Here is an 18,913-nt window from a genome sequence, read left to right on the forward strand (position 1 = left end):
AAAAGTTGCTTTCACTTGACCAGAACAGAAAGTTTGGGAATCATTGGATGCTTTTTAGTCATTTTATTGGCTGTTGGGATATTCAGACAAATCTATTGAAATAGGGGGAAATGCCATTAGTTAGATGTCAGTTTAAGTAGCCATGAAAAGAGAAAGTAAGGTTTCTACAAATTAACCTATATGTACATAAAACAGTCACTTGCCTTTGATACTCTTTTTGTGGTTGTTTAACCTGTTTGACTAGGGACAGTAGTGTACTCCACTGGTACAATCCTCAAATATATTTGATACTCTTTTTGTGGTTGTTTAACCTGTTTGACTATAGGGACAGTAGTGTACTTCACTGGTACAATCCTCAAATATATTTGATACTCTTTTTGTGGTTGTTTGACTAGGGACAGTAGTGTACTCCACTGGTACAATCCTCAAATATATTTGATACTCTTTTTGTGGTTGTTTGACTATGGACAGTAGTGTACTCCACTGGTACAATCCTCATATATATTTGATACTCTTTTTGTGGTTGTTTAACCTGTTTGACTAGGGACAGTAGTGTACTCCACTGGTACAATCCTCAAATATATTTGATACTCTTTTTGTGGTTGTTTAACCTGTTTGACTATAGGGACAGTAGTGTACTCCACTGGTACAATCCTCAAATATATTTGATACTCTTTTTGTGGTTGTTTGACTATGGACAGTAGTGTACTCCACTGGTACAATCCTCAAATATATTTGATACTCTTTTTGTGGTTGTTTAACCTGTTTGACTATAGGGACAGTAGTGTACTCCACTGGTACAATCCTCAAATATATTTGATACTCTTTTTGTGGTTGTTTAACCTGTTTGACTATAGGGACTCACAGTAGTGTACTCCACTGGTACAATCCTCAAATATATTTGATACTCTTTTTGTGGTTGTTTGACTAGGGACAGTAGTGTACTCCACTGGTACAATCCTCAAATATATTTGATACTCTTTTTGTGGTTGTTTGACTAGGGACAGTAGTGTACTCCACTGGTACAATCCTCAAATATATTTGATACTCTTTTTGTGGTTGTTTGACTAGGGACAGTAGTGTACTCCACTGGTACAATCCTCAAATATATTTGATACTCTTTTTGTGGTTGTTTGACTAGGGACAGTAGTGTACTCCACTGGTACAATCCTCAAATATATTTGATACTCTTTTTGTGGTTGTTTGACTAGGGACAGTAGTGTACTCCACTGGTACAATCCTCAAATATATTTGATACTCTTTTTGTGGTTGTTTGACTAGGGACAGTAGTGTACTCCACTGGTACAATCCTCAAATATATTTGATACTCTTTCTGTGGTTGTTTGACTAGGGACAGTAGTGTACTCCACTGGTACAATCCTCAAATATATTTGATACTCTTTTTGTGGTTGTTTGACTAGGGACAGTAGTGTACTCCACTGGTACAATCCTCAAATATATTTGATACTCTTTTTGTGGTTGTTTAACCTGTTTGACTAGGGACAGTAGTGTACTCCACTGGTACAATCCTCAAATATATTTGACTTTGACTTGTGTGAATAGCTGGTGTAACTGACTGTTATAATCCATTTGGAACTGACTGACAATCTGTTTGGAACTGACTGATAATCTGTTCGGAACCGACTGATAATCTGTCGGAACCGACTGATAATCTGTTCGGAATTGACTGATAATCTGTTCGGAACTCATTGTGATAATCTGTTTGGAACTCATTGTGATAATCTGTTTGGAACTCATTGTGATAATCTGTTTGGAACTCATTGTGATAATCTGTTAGGAACTGACTGATAATCTGTTAGGAACTGACTGTGACAATCTGTTTGGAACTGACTGATAATCTGTTCAGAACTGACTGATAATCTGTTCAGAACTGACTGATAATCTGTGTGGAACTGACTGTGACAATCTGTTTGGAACTGACTGTGACAATCTGTTTGGAATTGACTGTGACAATTTGTTTGGAAAATCTGTTTGGAACTGACTGATAATCTGTTCGGAACTGACTGACAATCTGTTCGGAACTGACTGACAATCTGTTCAGAACTGACTGACAATCTGTGTGGAACTGACTGTGACAATCTGTTTGGAACTGACTGTGACAATCTGTTTGGAACTCATTGTGGTAATCTGTTTGGAACTGACTGTGATAATCTGTTCGGAACTGACTGACAATCTGTTTGGAACTGATTGTGGTAATCTGTTTGGAACTGATTGTGATAATCTGTTTGGAACTGACTGTTATAATCTGTTTGAAACTGACTGATAATCTGTTTAGAACTGATTGTGATAATCTGTTTGGAACTGACTGTGACAATCTGTTTGGAACTGACTGTGATAATCTGTTTGGAACTGACTGTGATAATCTGTTTGGAACTCATTGTGATAATATGTTTGGAACTGACTGTGGTAATCTGTTTGGAACTGACTGTGGTAATCTGTTTGGAACAGACTGTGATAATCTGTTTGGAACTCATTGTGATAATATGTTTGGAACTGACTGTTATAATCTGTTTGGAACTGACTGTTATAATCTGTTTGGAACTGACTGTGATAATCTGTTTGGAACTGACTGTTATAATCTGTTTGGAACTGACTGATAATCTGTTTAGAACTGATTGTGATAATCTGTTTGGAACTGACTGTTATAATCTGTTTGGAACTGACTGTGATAATCTGTTTGGAACTGACTGTGATAATCTGTTTGGAACTGACTGTTATAATCTGTTTGGAACTGACTGATAATCTGTTTAGAACTGATTGTGATAATCTGTTTGGAACTGACTGTTATAATCTGTTTGGAACAGACTGTGATAATCTGTTTGGAACTGACTGATAATCTGTTTGGAACTGATTGTGATAATCTGTTTGGAACTGACTGATAATCTGTTTGGAACTGACTGATAATCTGTTTGGAACTGACTGTGACAATCTGTTTGGAACTGACTGTGATAATCTGTTCGGAACTGACTGATAATCTGTTCGGAACTGACTGATAATCTGTTTGGAACAGACTGTGATAATATGTTTGGAACTGATTGTGATAATATGTTTGGAACTGACTGTGATAATCTGTTTGGAACTGATTGTGATAATCTGTTTGGAATTGACTGATAATCTGTTTGGAACTGACTGACAATCTGTTTGGAACTGACTGACAATCTGTTTGGAACTGACTGATAATCTGTTTGGAACTGACTGATAATTTATTCGGAACTGACTGTGATAATCTGTTTGGAACTGACTGATAATCTGTTTAGAACTGATTGTGATAATCTGTTTGGAACTGACTGTTATAATCTGTTTGGAACAGACTGTGATAATCTGTTTGGAACTGACTGATAATCTGTTTGGAACTGATTGTGATAATCTGTTTGGAACTGACTGATAATCTGTTTGGAACTGACTGTGACAATCTGTTTGGAACTGACTGTGATAATCTGTTCGGAACTGACTGATAATCTGTTCGGAACTGACTGATAATCTGTTCGGAACTGACTGATAATTTGTTTGGAACTGACTGATAATCTGTTCGGAAATGACTGACAATCTGTTTGGAACTGACTGACAATCTGTTTGGAACTGACTGATAATCTGTTCGGAACTGACTGAAAATCTATTTGGAACTGACTGATAATCTGTTTGGAACAGACTGTGATAATCTGTTTGGAACTGATTGTGATAATATGTTTGGAACTGACTGTGATAATCTGTTTGGAACTGATTGTGATAATCTGTTTGGAATTGACTGATAATCTGTTTGGAACTGACTGTGACAATCTGTTTGAACCTCCAGGTTTCTACTTCCTGTTCCAAGATGGGGATGATGATAATTCAGATACCCAGAAGTTCGCAACTCCACAGGACACGGTTATGACCTTGTTCCAGATGACCTTAGGAGAGTTCAAGGTGAGACTTGATTTTCAGTGTACTAATTTAACTTGTGTGACAGCTGACCATCACCTGTGGAGAAGGTAAGGTCAGTAGATAGTGCAAGGACTCTGTAGAGATTGTTAAAGATGTATCCTTCCACACAAGGAATATTAATCTCTTTTACTTTTAATTTCGTGCATTTTCCTGCATTAATTTCAGGGCTGTAACACTGTCTTTATATAATAAAAAACAACAACAGAAAACAGTAGGAGAGCCTAGTATGATTTGCCCCCTTGTCCAACACCTAGGTTGATCAATGGTGGCTTATTGTTTAGAGATTATTATACGAGCTTGTGTGTCTTACTGATTTTACGAAATGAGTGTCAGAATTTTTGTATTGCCCGAGCAAGAGCGAGGGTAATACATGAATCCTGACACGAGTTTCGTAAAATCAGTACGACTCGCACGCAAGTGTAATAATTTCTTTATTATCCATATTATTATTGTTGTTTTCTTTATGAATAACAAGACCTAACTCAAAATGTTTCAGCCACAACTAGAACGAGACAACAAAATGAAGTCATATTTCAAATGTACAGTCTGAGCTAGGACTGGAGAAGCAACGTCATGTTATGACGTCGCTTCTCAAAATTACATCATTACACTTGTTATTACATGTGTGCTTTGTATGATTATTATTACCTCGCTCATCTTGAACCATATGGATAATAAATTCTGGTTATTAAATATGTTGTTCCAAATCGGAACATACACGGTACATTAAATTTACTCCACTTTGACTTGTCACCATTGTCATGACGTTTTTTGTTTCACGCTTCATTGTTGCATCAAGAGTCTGATGCTGACCTGTATTTACTGCTGAATTCTCATATCAACTCTAGAGCAGAAGATATAAAATGACCAATGTGGAACTTGAAGAGAAAAGCTTCATCAGTTTCATTTTTTTTCCATTACAGTACGACTCCTTCAACTTTGCGCGGTATCCACCACTGACAAAGCTAATATTTGCCATCTTTATGATCCTTGTTCCAATTCTGCTGCTCAACATGTTGATAGCCATGATGGGCAACACGTACCAGAGAGTAATTTCCAAGTCAGAAAAAGAATGGAGGAAGCAGGTAATGTGTGTGTCAGCTAGTCTATAGAAAAATATGAAAATTTAAAAAATCATTGTGCTATGACAAATGCTATGAAAAATGCTGATATGACTGATTCATAACTGAGTTGTTAAAAACAAGTGATATTGATAAATGACTGAGGAATAACTCATTCATGGATAGGGCTGTGACGTTATTGTCTACAATAATCTTAGTGTTATTAATTTTTTTTTTATCTTTATTAGTAAGTGATTTTAATAATTTCTCTTTTTCTCTCTCTCTCTCTGTATCTCTCTCTCTCTCTCTCTCTCTCTCTCTCTCTCTCTCTCTCTCTCTCTCTCACTCACTCTCCCACTCTCACTCTCACTCACTATGTTTTTTATTTTGCATCTTTTATTTTTAGTGGGCTAAAACTGTTGTAGTTTTAGAGCGTGGATTTTCCAAGGAGAAGTTATTACGGTTTCAGAGGGAGTACTCTGTAAATATTACAAAACCAGAAGGGGAGGTCCGAGCACTTGTTGTCATCAAAACAGAATCGAAGACGAAAGCTCAGTCTCGGAAAGCCGCTGATGCTAACTGGAAGGTAATGTGCAGCCGTAAACTTGTGTCACTAATAAAATGGATTGGAATGTAGATCAGTGGTCAGGCATGTCTGCAGATACTTTTTTCGAGGTGGGGGATCTAGACTATGGCAAGAAAAGTGTTTAGGTTTATGCTTGGGTGTCATTAAAGATTCATTCATTCAAATTGTTTAGGGGTTTTGGGTCATGTTTGTCCAGAATTTTTTTTTTTTTATATAAATTAAAATTTGCTTTGAGGTGGGGGAGGGGTTAACCTCGGAAATCTTTTCCTGCACACACGCCTCGTGGTAGAACACTGATAACTTCCTAACACTATGGATGAGGGTTTTGGTTGCAAACATTCTTTCCTGTTGGTGTCGGTGAGATCCTTTATTTCCTTCCATCAGTATATTATTACAACAGTTTGGTTTGGAGGCTCCTGTGCTGGACTGAGGAGCCGGCGTAAGTCTGCACCTGCGCCCATGACAGGCATGCCCTATAACAGCTTACTCTGAATGTACACGCTAAGACCTATGACCTGACCTGACCTGGTTGGAGGGTTGGTGGAGGCCTTGTGTTGTTTTAAATCCAGGATAAAAATCTGTCGTATTTGCACATTATAAAGCTACCTGGAAACTTCTTTCTTGTCCTAGTTCCACTCAAAGTAGGCTTCTACTTTTAAAAGACCCCGCAGAGTTTTTCAGATCTTTGGTTGACAGGCATTTTCATCCTTAGCAAATGGTGGTCTGTAAAGCACTGGAACTGTTTGTTATAAGTCGTGGGTCTGCTAGACATAGAAAAGAATTAGGTCTTCTCCATATGTTCAAACCTGCTGATGTCCTTATTTACCATCAGATGCTGTGGTATGTACTGTCCTGTGTGTAGGAACATTCATATAGGACACTGAAATTGTTTGTTATAGGTCGCCAGTTTGCTAAATATAGAAAAGAATTAGGTCTTCTCCATATGATCAAACCTGCTGATGTCCTTATTTACTACCATTCGTTTATTAGAGGCCATGGTATGTACTGTCCTGTCTGTAGGAACGTTCATATTTGGTACAAATAGTCGATGTGGCAGCAGCAGGTTTCTTCTCTATCTGATAAAGTATTGTAATTGCTGTATGTCAGATAACTAATAGTCAAAGATAAAATCTGCTGAGGTGTTTTTAAGGAAACTTTTCAACTGTTTATTATTATTATGCAAATCTGACCATGGTGACCAGCAATTGTAAATATTGCTGTGGTGAATCAAACGTTATAATTGGCTGTTTACTGTGGTTACAGTTGCTGTGGTAGACTACAGCAACAGTCTATGTATTACAATAATCTTGTATTCATATATGTAATTAGCCTCTTTATCAAAATTAATTAAAGGAATATTTCCACTTGACTTAGGATATAGAAGAAAGCAATTGTGTTGAAAGTCACAAAATTGACATACTAGTTAAATAATTTGTACTCATACTAGTTAAATAATTTGTACTCATACTACTTAAATAATTTGTTCTCATACTACTTAAATAATCCAGTATGATATATGATTATCTGAAGGTTCACAAAGTCCCACTGATTACAATAATGATAATTTTATTGAAGAAATATTTGTATTGTCACTTATATTACAAGAATCTGTATACGCACAGGATGACGCTGCCTACATTGAATCGAATGGTAAGAAATAAAACTATCTTAAACAAAGTAATGTGCAGGTTATTGCACTAACCTCTAACTTGGACGTACTGCTTTAATTTGGACTTGCTGCTTCAAGGGGGTGAGGCACGTGATTTAGTTTGGTGGTAAAGTGTTCGCTTGAGGTGCTTGCTTCGCAGGATCAAACCACCTCAGTAGATCCATTCAACTGATTGGGGTTTTTTTCCTGTTCAAACCAATGCACCACAACTGGTCAAAGGCTGTGGTTTGTGCTTTCCTGTCTGTGTAAAGATCCCTTGCTGTCAGAATTATCAAATGTTTGACATCCAGTAGCCGATGATTAATTAATCAGTGTGCTGTAAACTTCTTCAAGGGGATAAGGGATGCAACATATCCCAGTGGTAAAGCACTTGCCTGATGTGTGATCAGTCTGGGACCGATACCCACAGGTGGGCCCACTGGGCTATTTCTCGTTCCAGACAGTGCACCATGACTGGTATATTGAAGGCTTTGGTACATGCCATGCTGTCTGTGGGAAATTGTATATAAAAGATCCCTTGCTGCTAATGGAGAAATGTAGCAGGTTTCCTTTAAGACTATGTCAGGATTACCATATGTTTGACATCCAATAGTCTGTGATTAACAATAACTGGAAGCCTAACAAATCAATGTGCTCTAGTTATGTCATTAAACAAAGCCAACATTGCTACATCAAATTTACAACAGCTTTACAGGGCTCAAACTTAACAACGGCAATTGCCATCATTAAGATATACATTTTTGTAGGTATAGATCATCACTGACAGCACTTTTGTACTGTCGGTAAAGCTTGACAGCAATAACAAAATGTACAGCAAAATAACCTTTCAGTCATGTTTATTTGCTGCAAATGTCTCTTTTTAAAGAAAACTGCCATAGAGAGGCTTTTTAAACAAAATTGCTGTCGGTGGACCGTTTCACCCATGGCAAATCTTTACAAAATTGGTGTGGGGTCAGACCTGTCAACCTTTAGTCAAGAGAAAGCAGGAGGTGTGTGTTGAAAAAGCAGGAGATTTTTTAAATTCACACAATTTAACCCAAAATCGCAAGATTTAAAAAAAACATTATTACAATAAGTTATAAATATGAATACTTTATAATGTCATATATACTTCTTAACCTTAGATCTTGGCATTAAAAAAAATAAAAAAGATATTAATGTTTTTTTTTGTTTTTTTAAGTTTAAATATTATTATGATTTAATACATATTTAAAAAAAAAGAGTATTTTATCCAAAAATGTTAAGAACATGAACAAGAAATAAAAAAATTAATTAGTACATTTACAGTATTACACTTACAGCTAGTGTACCTAACTTCTAAGTACCAAAGACAAATTTATATAAATCTTATAAATTAATATTCAGTTTTTACTATAATGAGGAACGGTGGCGTGGTACTTATTTAAAATCATTATAATGATGCAATAAACATTGTATTTTCATTAATCATAAGTAAAACCTCATTACGGACATCGTGTGAAATATACAGGAATTATACCCATTTTCGTGAGTAACTTTATGTCAATGTCAAACACAACATTTTTTAATTGTACAAAAATAATTTCTTGAAGTATACCCGTATAACCAACATTTTACCGCACAAACATACAAAATTAACTGACACAAGTATGTTTATACAGCTAATTGGTATTTTCGTTGTCTTGCTGTGACATGTGATTTTAACATGCATGTGTATCGCTGTCAACTCGGGAGTCTGGCAGTTCAGATTCGTCATAGTTGCATTTTACAATTCAGAGGTGTTATTAGAACTAAATTGGATAGTTTTTTTTTTTATATATGGCAACACTGAATGTTAATACACAGCCTGTGAATTAGCGGCAACACGCTTCGTAGCCATTACGATGACAACAAACATTATAATAACACGTCATTTTATAAACTCCATGTGCTTTTTTAACACTATAAATAGGCTATCCCACAATTCTCACTTCGGCAAAGGTTAAACAGTCGGGACAATTCGGCCTGTTACATTCTCGGAAACCGAAAGTAGTCGACATTTTCCGAATGAGAAAAAAAAGGCAGAGTTACTTCCCTTCTGTTTTATTTTGACAAAAGAGGATCGATTTTTTTTATGCTTACAAAAATGTCATTTAACAGGAGAAACTGTCTCCCACGCAGGCGAAGGGGGTTTGATCAAATATCGGGAGACTCCCGCGGAATCCGGGAGGGTTGACAGGTCTGTGTGGGGTACACATTCTTACGTTCGAGCTCTGGCTTTATAAATCAACCTTTGATTTACTAAGCTTTTCAGTTAACAAAATTTCAGAGCATAGCTTTGGCTTGTCTAAAACTAAATTCATAGAATAAAATACAACTTCAACTTTGAAATCAGCCTGTTATTTCAGATTAGAATCTGAAGGTACATGTAGTTCTTCTAGCAACTACAGATTGGTAAAAAGAAGTGCATTTGCCTAAAAAAAAACCATTGTAATATTGTTTTCAATCTGATTAAAATCTAACAGCATTGCATGGACTCCCATGTCCAGGTGACATGTTATCTGTAAATAATAATTAAAAAATCGACCAATTACACTTCGCCTTTTATAACATTATTCGGGAGCATACAAATTCTAAAAATGTCGGTCGAGACTATTTATGCAATAGGCGAACTTGTTGGTCTATTTCAACATTGAAAAAACAGGGGGGAAAATCCAGTAATAAACTCTGGATTGTATACTAGGATAAACAGATTTTATGGCTATACCATCACGTTTTTGTTTTTTTTCGTCTTGAAACGAATTGTATATAAAAAATTATATTTAAATTAGTTTCCGGCATACTTCGTAATTTACCCGAATTATTTCATATACCTTCGGCATAATCCCGAATGTTTTCAAATTCTTTTCAAATCACTGGCATGATTTTGCAAGTAAAGTTTTGATTGGTCAAATGAAAGGTCAACTGGACATGAGCTCCAACGGGCTGCTGTTAGATCCACATGTTATAGTGGAGCTAATTTTAAGTAGATTGTATTGTTTTGTTGTTTATTTGTATAGAATACAAAATTGTAACATATGTTTGTGTTTGTGACATTCTCAGATTCTGGCGAAGTATGTAATTTTGGTTTGTACTATGGTTAATGCTTGGATTTAATAATTAATAATACTAATATGTTTGTTTGTTTTGTTTAACGACACTACTAGAGCTCATTGATTTATTAATCATTGGCTATTGGATGTCAAACCATAATAATAATACTAATGCATAAGCTGATTAAAATAATGACAGTTACTAAAATAATGGTACTTATAACATTAATAACAGTTACTAACTGGAACAGGTACACACTGAAATGTGTATTTTTAATGCATTTGGTAAATGCATCTTCAAAAGATCACACTGAAAATAAGAAATGCTGACTTGTTTTCAGTAAATTTAGTTTAGTTTTTCCGACTCTTAACATCGACTACACAAAAGACGTTATAGCATTTGTTTTGACAGTTAAACAAACAATCCACATTTTGTAAGTTGGTTGTAATTTCCTCCATTTCTTATGCAGAGCACCACACAAATGACAAGGTGTTGAGCAAACATAATACATCTAATTAATGTCAAGAACAACTCAAAGACTTTGTTTCACTTTTCCAAAATGCATCATCTTTTTTGTTTGTTTTGTTTTGTTTTCTTGTTTTTGTTTTTTCTTTCTTGTTCATTGCATGATTACTTTCTGTTGACATTAAAAATACTTTCATTATAACAAACACTCGTTATTTGTTACCATTTTGTTGTTTGTCTTTTTATTTGTGTTTTAGTCTTTGTGAATTTCTCGTTAAAATACAGTGCGTCAAGTAATTAATGCACCAATGCATCAGGCACATTTTTTACATACTACATGTATGTTGCTCGCATTAATTTCATGATTTACAGTAGTCTGTATTTGCTCCAATATTTACCTTCTCTAAATCATATTAATCAAATCTGTTACTACTATTGAAGTAATTGTTATTGTATTGTGTTAGTATTACTGATTTTTGTCTCACAGTGAAATGCAGATATTTCGTTTCTGACAGCAGTGACAACATCAACTGTTAGTTTACCTCAATGTTAAAGTTTCACATTTAGCTTTATTGCTCACAAATTATAAGTCCTACCTCGGTGAAATGTGGTTTAATACTTACATCTGTCAATGTTCATCTCAGTGTATGTTTAAAGATAATTGAAATTTTTAAGTTTAATTTTAATTGAATTTTCTTTTTACATGCATTGAGACAAACTTTATGGATGCAGCTATCTATGACACTGAATACATTTATGGGAGGCAAGATATTTAATCCTGCTGAATTTTTTGTATATTATTGGGTTGTTGTCTTCTTCTTTTTTTAGCGGCTTGGTAAGGAAGTGATTTGGCAACTGAAAGACAACAAGAGAAGTGGGAAGACGGGCATGTTTGAACTTCAGCTACAGCGTGCATCAAAGAAGAAGAAACTCAGCCCACGACAGCTAGAGGTCTGCGATAATGAGGTCATACCAGACGCTTTTACCTCGACGGTCGCGCAGCTTGCCTGGCAGAAAGACATTGACCTCACGAAGGGTCACGCATTCATAGAGGATCCAGCCAAGATCGACGAGATCAGCCCCAGGATTGACCTGCCTCTTGGCACCAGTTCGTCACTGAAAGGTGCAGCAGCGGTGCCGAACGGAAAGGTAAAACAGAAAGAGACGTCTGTGTCTTCATCCGAGACGGTTATGACTCCCAATGCAAGGATGTCACTCTTGTACAATCGCGTCCATCCGATGCAGCCTTTCGTACCCGAGCTAGACAGTTCAGACAATTTTTGGAGATGACACTGCAGATGGTGCTGGTCTCGTTGATGCATCCGGTGAATGGACTCTGAGTTTAATGCAGACCCAAGAATTTAAACCGGTGCTCGACAGTCAAGGCTTTGAGGAGCCGCTGACAGAACTGAAGCCTTCCGAGGGACTGAGACCTCGTGGCATTGATTCAGTGAATGTTGGTAGAGATAGCTTTGATTTAAAGGGTAATGGAAGACCCGGCTTTGATTCAAAGGGTGATGGGAGACACTGCTTTGATTCAAAGGGTGATGGGAGACACAGCAGTGATTCCAAAGGTGATGGGAAATCTGTTTCCTCTGCTGGCAGTTCTTCATCCTGGGTGGACGACACCACAGTAGTTATTCAAAAAGAAAGACGCAAGAAACACAAGAAGCACCGGAGGTCGTCCCGACACAGTGGTACTCCTTCACAGTCCTCCACCACCTCTCTGCTTGGTGGAATCGATGAGAAAGACTCAGTAGTCTGAGAATGGGCTACTGTTTATAACCAGACAGTTATTTACTGCATGTAGCTCAGTGGTGGACCACCCATCTGAGGTGCTACAGGGTATAGGATCAATTCCTTCCAGTGGAGTCATTGGATTAATTCACATTCCATCCAGCGCTCCACAGCTGCTGCTGCTATTATTTATATGAAAAGCTGTAGTGACAGGTATGTGGGATTGTCTGTTGAAGATACAAAAATACCAGTTGCTGCAAATGGAAAAGGGATGGCTGTAAGTTGACTGTCTATTCAAATGCCACACTAAGCCGTTGCCTTCCCAGAAATTGTTGTTAAAAGTGCCATTTTGTTTGTTTAAAAGTTACTTTTTTATATGTGAAGAAGACCTATAGGGCTCTGCATTAACTCTCAACATCCACTTGTCCTGTGGGACAAGTAAATGTTGGGGGTTTTCACTGTTGAAAGAGTTGAGCAACATATAAGTCGTCTTTGTGTGGGTGGGGAAACATTCATTGATTAAAACAAAACCCATCAAAACATTCTACAATCTTAAATTAATAAATAAATTTCGGTTTTGTTAATATATACTGATATACATAAAATAGTAACAGTAAATATTGACTGCAACCAAAACTGACATCCACTGTATCAGCAAATTAACCATGTTACTGGCAGTCAATCCCACAGTACTGACATTCAGTCCCTCCCTATATCTAATCTGTGTACATGTATCTATCCAAGTACATCAAAGGCCTTTGTATTTGCTATTCTGTCTGTGGGATAGTGCATGTTAAAGGCCCCTTACTACTAATGGAAAAATGTAGCAGGTTTCCTCACTAAGACTATATATCAAAATTACCACATCTGACATCCAATAGCAGATGATTAATAAATCAACGTGCTCTAGTGGTGGTGTTAAACAAAACAAACTTTTAACTTTATACAAGTATATAACAGTTACTACACAAGTGGTGAATTAAATTTGGTCTTGAATACCATCCGTTCCCTTATTTCTTGTCAGTATATTGTACCGGTAATTTGCAGAACTTTGACTTGTCTAGTCGGACAAGTTGCTAAAACAGTTTACTTGTCCTACACCCAAAACTACTTGTTCCGGACAAGCAGACTGGCATGATGACCATAATATTCCTATGCTGTGATTCTCTCCTCTTCTTTTTTTTTCTTTTTTTTTCAACTGCGACCCTTGTTATTTTGTGCTGCATATGGCTCTGGGTGCTTATTTTGAAATGTTGAACACAATGATTGACTGCCTGAGGTAAGAAAAATGTCCGGATTATGCATCTATTTTCAGTAGATGTTGGTAACGACCAGTCCTAACTAGGCGGGATAGAAATTTATGTTGTTTTGATATATACATGTATGGTTGTGTATTGAAAATGTGAGGTGATTAACTGCTTTTGATATTTATATAAAGAGAGAAACAATTTCTACATTAGGAATATTCTATAAATAATATAAATATATGCATATGTAATTTTTGATGATTTATTTTATAATATATGTATTTTTGTGAGAAGTATTCATTTTGAATTTTGGAAAATGAGACGTTTATGTACATATTATATTTGGTGTTTTCCTGAACAAGCGGGTATTGTACCTTTATTTTTGTGATCATGAATCCATTGTGTCGTTGTTTTACAGAATAATCCACATATATTACAGTGTGTGTATTGCCTGTATGTTTAGAACCTTCATTATTAGCATGTATATCATATTCTATATCCCATTCTGTCATTTTGCTGTCCAGTGTAGGTACCTGTTTATGCTAAAAATTAAGATTTCAGCAACTTGCCAATAATAAGTTATACTGTATTCTGTGATAGATCTTTGGTATTGATGTAACATAGTTCAGTGGTGTTGATGAACAAAACTCCTTAAGCGGTGTTCTCATTATGCGATTAGTCGATTAGTCGCATGCAGTTTGTTGAAGTGACTCAAATCATGTGTGTGGGAAGATGTTACATCATAAGATTTGATGATGTCGTCAATCAAAGCTCATCAGTTTAAAAATATTTTGCGGGAAATGTAAGTGTCTACAAATTTCCATTGAAATAAATAAAACATGAATGTAAACAATATACTGATGGCATTATGTAACAAAACAATTATTGGCCACATCTGGACAATAATAGATTTTATGCATCCATGAAATCTGGACATTTTGACATGTGTATAAGCAAATAAAAAAAACACGGAAGTGACAAAACTAAACAGTTGTACTTTAATGTGATTTGATTGCCTGAGAGCTTACGATTTGTCGTGAGAAATAGAACATGTTCTGATCGGTACTATTCCGACACGGTTGTCGTATAAGACTGCAGTCGTTCCGATTTAGGTTTTCTCAGAGTACGATTCGATCGCATGCGACGAGTCGGTACGACTAATCGCATAATGAGAATGCCCCTTTACACTAAAAGCGCCCCTAAAAAACTTACTTCACCTAAAATAGTAGATGGGTACAAGCCCCTGAATCTGAACCTGGTACATGTAGTAATAATAGGAGACTTGTAATGCTATATTGTAAGAGTAAAGAAAAAAGTTAGTTTTGTTTAACAACAATACTAGAGCACATTGATTTATTAATCATCAGCTATTGGATGTCAAGCATTTGGTAATTTAGACATACAGTTTTACAGAGGAAATACGCTACATTTTCCCATATGTAGGAAGGGATCTTTTATACATGTATGTATAATCCCACAGACAGGATAGCACATACCACGGCCTTTGATATACCAATCGTGGTGCACTGGCTAGGGCAAGAAATATCCCACTGGGTCCGCCGACATGAATCAATTCCGTGCACTTTAGTAATGGGCTAAGTCCTGCCCATTGTATTGTAAGAGTAAGCATTCTACATGGAACTGGGGCAAGATTTAGCTCAGTTGGTTGAGTGCTCGCTTGAGGTGTTAGCTTTCCAGGATCAAACCACCTCAAAGGATCCATTCAACTGATTAGGTTTGTTCTCGTTCCAACCCATGAAAGGCCAGGGTATGTGCTTTCTTGTCTCTGGGAAAGTACATATAAAAGATCTGTTGCTGAATTAGGAAAAATTAAGCGGGTTTCTATGTCAGAATTACAAAATGTTGGACATCCAATAGCCGATGATTAATTAGTGCTCTAGTTGTGTTGTTAAACAAAACAAACTTTAACTTTCTACATGGAACTATTTTTTATCCCCTACCAGTCCAACTGGAAAGAACAGAATTACTAAATGTTTGACATCCAATAGCCGATGATTAATTAATCAATGTGCTTTAGTGGTGTCGTTAAACATTGTTTGTTGGTTAGAATTTCAAACCTTAGCCAATTGTCAGCGCGCTTATTTCCCGCGCCAGTTTATTCGGATTCACGATGTCGGACTCCGACCAGACAAAATCTCACTCCTTGCAAAAGTTCTAACTTTAGAGCTCTGTATAAACAAATGAAAACAAATGGAAGTGACAAAACAAAACGGTTGTACTTTGATTTGATTGGCTGAGAGCTTATGATTTGTCATGAGAAATAGAACATGTTCTAATCAATACGAACATGTTCTAATCAATACGATTCCGAAACGACTTGTCATATATAACACTAAAGTCATTCCGATTTAGGTTTTCTCACAGTACGATTCGATCGCATGCGACGAGTCGGTACAACTAATCGCATAATGAACACGCCCCATTACACTAAAACCGCCCAAAAAACTTTCTTCACCTAAAATAGTGGATGGTTACAAGCCCTTGAATCTGAACCTGGTGGAAGTAGTAATAATAGGAAACTGGTAACAGTTTTTTTTAAAGTTAGTTTTGTTTAACGACAACATTAGAGCAGATTGATTTATTAATCATCGACTCTTGGATGTCAAGCATTTGGTAATTTAGACATATAGTCTTACAGAGGAAACGCGCTACATTTTCCCATTTTTTTTATCTGTTTCACTAAGCCTACAGTTTTCCAGACCTTTTTCACAATGCCTCCAGATATGGAAATGAAATTTTGTACATTGCTTTATCATGTAGTGTTACAGACAATGTTTGAGTTTCATGGACATTTACCCATTTTTAACTGCGTTATGGCCGGATCCAGTGTGACTTTCATTGGCCTGCTGCTTATAAAACATCCAGATTCAAGACTCTAACAGAGTCTGAGACAGTAACGTTATGGCAACGCCATACAAATTGCATTTGAGATTGAATCTGGACTCTAAAAGTTTTATAAGCATGGGCCCAGGTCATAGTTCAAAGTGCACTCAACTTTTAATTGTACAGTTAATACTACCAGACTACCATTGGTGACCAATGTAAGAGTGTTTGTTGTAATAAAATTTGTGTTAAATTTGCCAGTAAATTCTGTAATTTAATTTGAACTAGTGACAGTGAACCAGTTACTATGGAAACGTGCATGGTCCTACTGAAAAAAAAGTTGAATAATTTTTCTGCAGAACTAAGCTTCCCATTATGTCTAAAACTAGCAGCTTAACCCTTAATTTTTTCTGCTTTAATTTAAGTTTAAGGTTGAGAGGTTGTAGTATTTATATTCATGGTTTACCATGCAGCTGCATGTTGCAATTTTAGCCACATACGTTACTATTGTCATCATTTTGATTTCATTTGGCGGTAGTGACCTGATAAAAAAATGTGTTTATCCCAACCTCTTTCTTCGCAAGCTAAGGGCTCTATTCCATACAATTAGTATATACCCCTGGCACACATAACCGGGTTTTCCAATGTCAAATGTAATGTCCCTTATTGGCTATTGATATTTATTATCCATATGGTACAACATAATCGAGTTAATAAAAAACATACAAAACAAATATGTAATAACAAGTGTAATGACGTAATTTTGGGAAGGACGTCATAACAAGATGTTGCTTCCCCAATCCTAGCTCAAGACTGTGCATGTGAAATATCCTCTTTTCATCCTCTGCATCTAGTTGTGGTTGAATCAATTTGAAGACGGCCCTTGTTATTCATAAAAAATAAAAAATAAAATAAAATAATGATAATAAAGAAACTATTACATTTGCATATGCATTGTACTGATTTTACGAAACTCGTTTCAGGATTCATGTAATAAAAACCTGGCACCCATTTTGAAAAATCGGTACGACACACAAGCTCATATTATAATCTCTATGTAAGACCAGTTGTGTCCCTTGCACAATGGGCACTGTTGACCAATATCAGTGTACATTTGTAGTTAACATTTAACAAGAAAGCAATCAAATTTCACTTTGTATTTATTGCACTTGTAAGTTTATTTCCTACAACAACATATACCACAGTATGTTGTGCACAAAATAAAAGAGTGCAATGAACAGGAAATGAAAACATGAAAGTTCTGAATTTATTAACACACCTTCTGTTTTTACAAAAAAAGAAAGAATGTTTAATACACTTTCTTAAATCTATGATCAATACTCCTTTTATGGATTGACTTAACAATAAAATTAAGAATCATACTCTGCAGCAGTTTGTAAGTTTCAAATTATAATAAGATGAGATGAAATTTGTAAATCCTGACAAGTAAATATTTGTACTATGCAAGATCACATTCATCACATGGTTTAAAAATCTAATGATCTTTTTCACTGAATTGATTCCAGTGAAATTGATGGCTCCCACCTTAACATTTCCGACTTCTAGTGAAGATAGTACCCTATTTTTTTTCCTTTCCTTTTTAAAAAAAATCATTTTACAACATTTTCAATAAGAAAATAATTGTCATCAGTTTTGTATAAATGTGTGGTTTCTGTGACTACAGTGCAAACTTCGAATTTTGATCATTTCATTCATTGATCCATTCTGGCTTTTCTTCATGTGCTAGGTAGGTATATTGTGTTATGTCTTTCTTCTGAGATCAAAAATGCTGTTGCTGCCTGTGCTACTGTTGCAGTAGACATCATCCACAAAAAGAAAGGGCTTCTTCAGATGATTATGATTATTAATTATTAATTATTTTTAAAATTTGGAGGACTGAAAATTTAACACTAGCAAAACGTCCTTCTAAAGAAAAATAAGTTTAGTCAAGGTCTCTGTCCCAGCTACAGCAAGCTATTGGTTTATTATTTGTTTTTAAATGAGAAAAAGAAAAACTATAAACACTATCAATAAGATAATAATTACAGAGCAAACTTCGAATTATATACATTTCATTCATTGATCCATTCTGGCTTTTCTTTACATGTGGGTGTTTGTTGCTATCAAGGATGATTATTCTGTCATCTATTCTGGCTTTTCTTTCTATGCTAGTTGAGTATATTTGGTAAGTCAGGTCTTTCTTCTCAGATTGAGAATGCTTAAAATGTTGCTGCCTGTGCTACTGTTGCAGTATACATTCTCTCGAAAAAGAAAGGGCTTCATCTGTCGAGTAGGACATCTTTAATTC

The 18,913-nt window shown here is 35.9% G+C and overlaps 1 protein-coding gene across 1 annotated transcript in view; it reads left to right on the forward strand.

The window, feature by feature from the left end:
* The window catches only part of LOC121369124 (transient receptor potential cation channel subfamily V member 5-like), a 33,718-nt gene extending 21,632 nt beyond the window's left edge, over window positions 1–12,086 (forward strand). The window contains exons 12-15 of the mRNA XM_041493987.1: window positions 3,815–3,927; window positions 4,869–5,030; window positions 5,413–5,592; window positions 11,606–12,086. Coding sequence (XP_041349921.1) covers window positions 3,815–3,927; window positions 4,869–5,030; window positions 5,413–5,592; window positions 11,606–12,067 — 917 coding nt within the window. The 3' untranslated portion in view covers window positions 12,068–12,086. The remainder of the gene's footprint in view (window positions 1–3,814; window positions 3,928–4,868; window positions 5,031–5,412; window positions 5,593–11,605) is intronic.
* Window positions 12,087–18,913: the final 6,827 nt, after the last annotated feature.

Source organism: Gigantopelta aegis, chromosome 3 (assembly GCF_016097555.1).
Source record: "Gigantopelta aegis isolate Gae_Host chromosome 3, Gae_host_genome, whole genome shotgun sequence".
Lineage (NCBI taxonomy): Eukaryota > Metazoa > Mollusca > Gastropoda > Neomphalida > Peltospiridae > Gigantopelta > Gigantopelta aegis.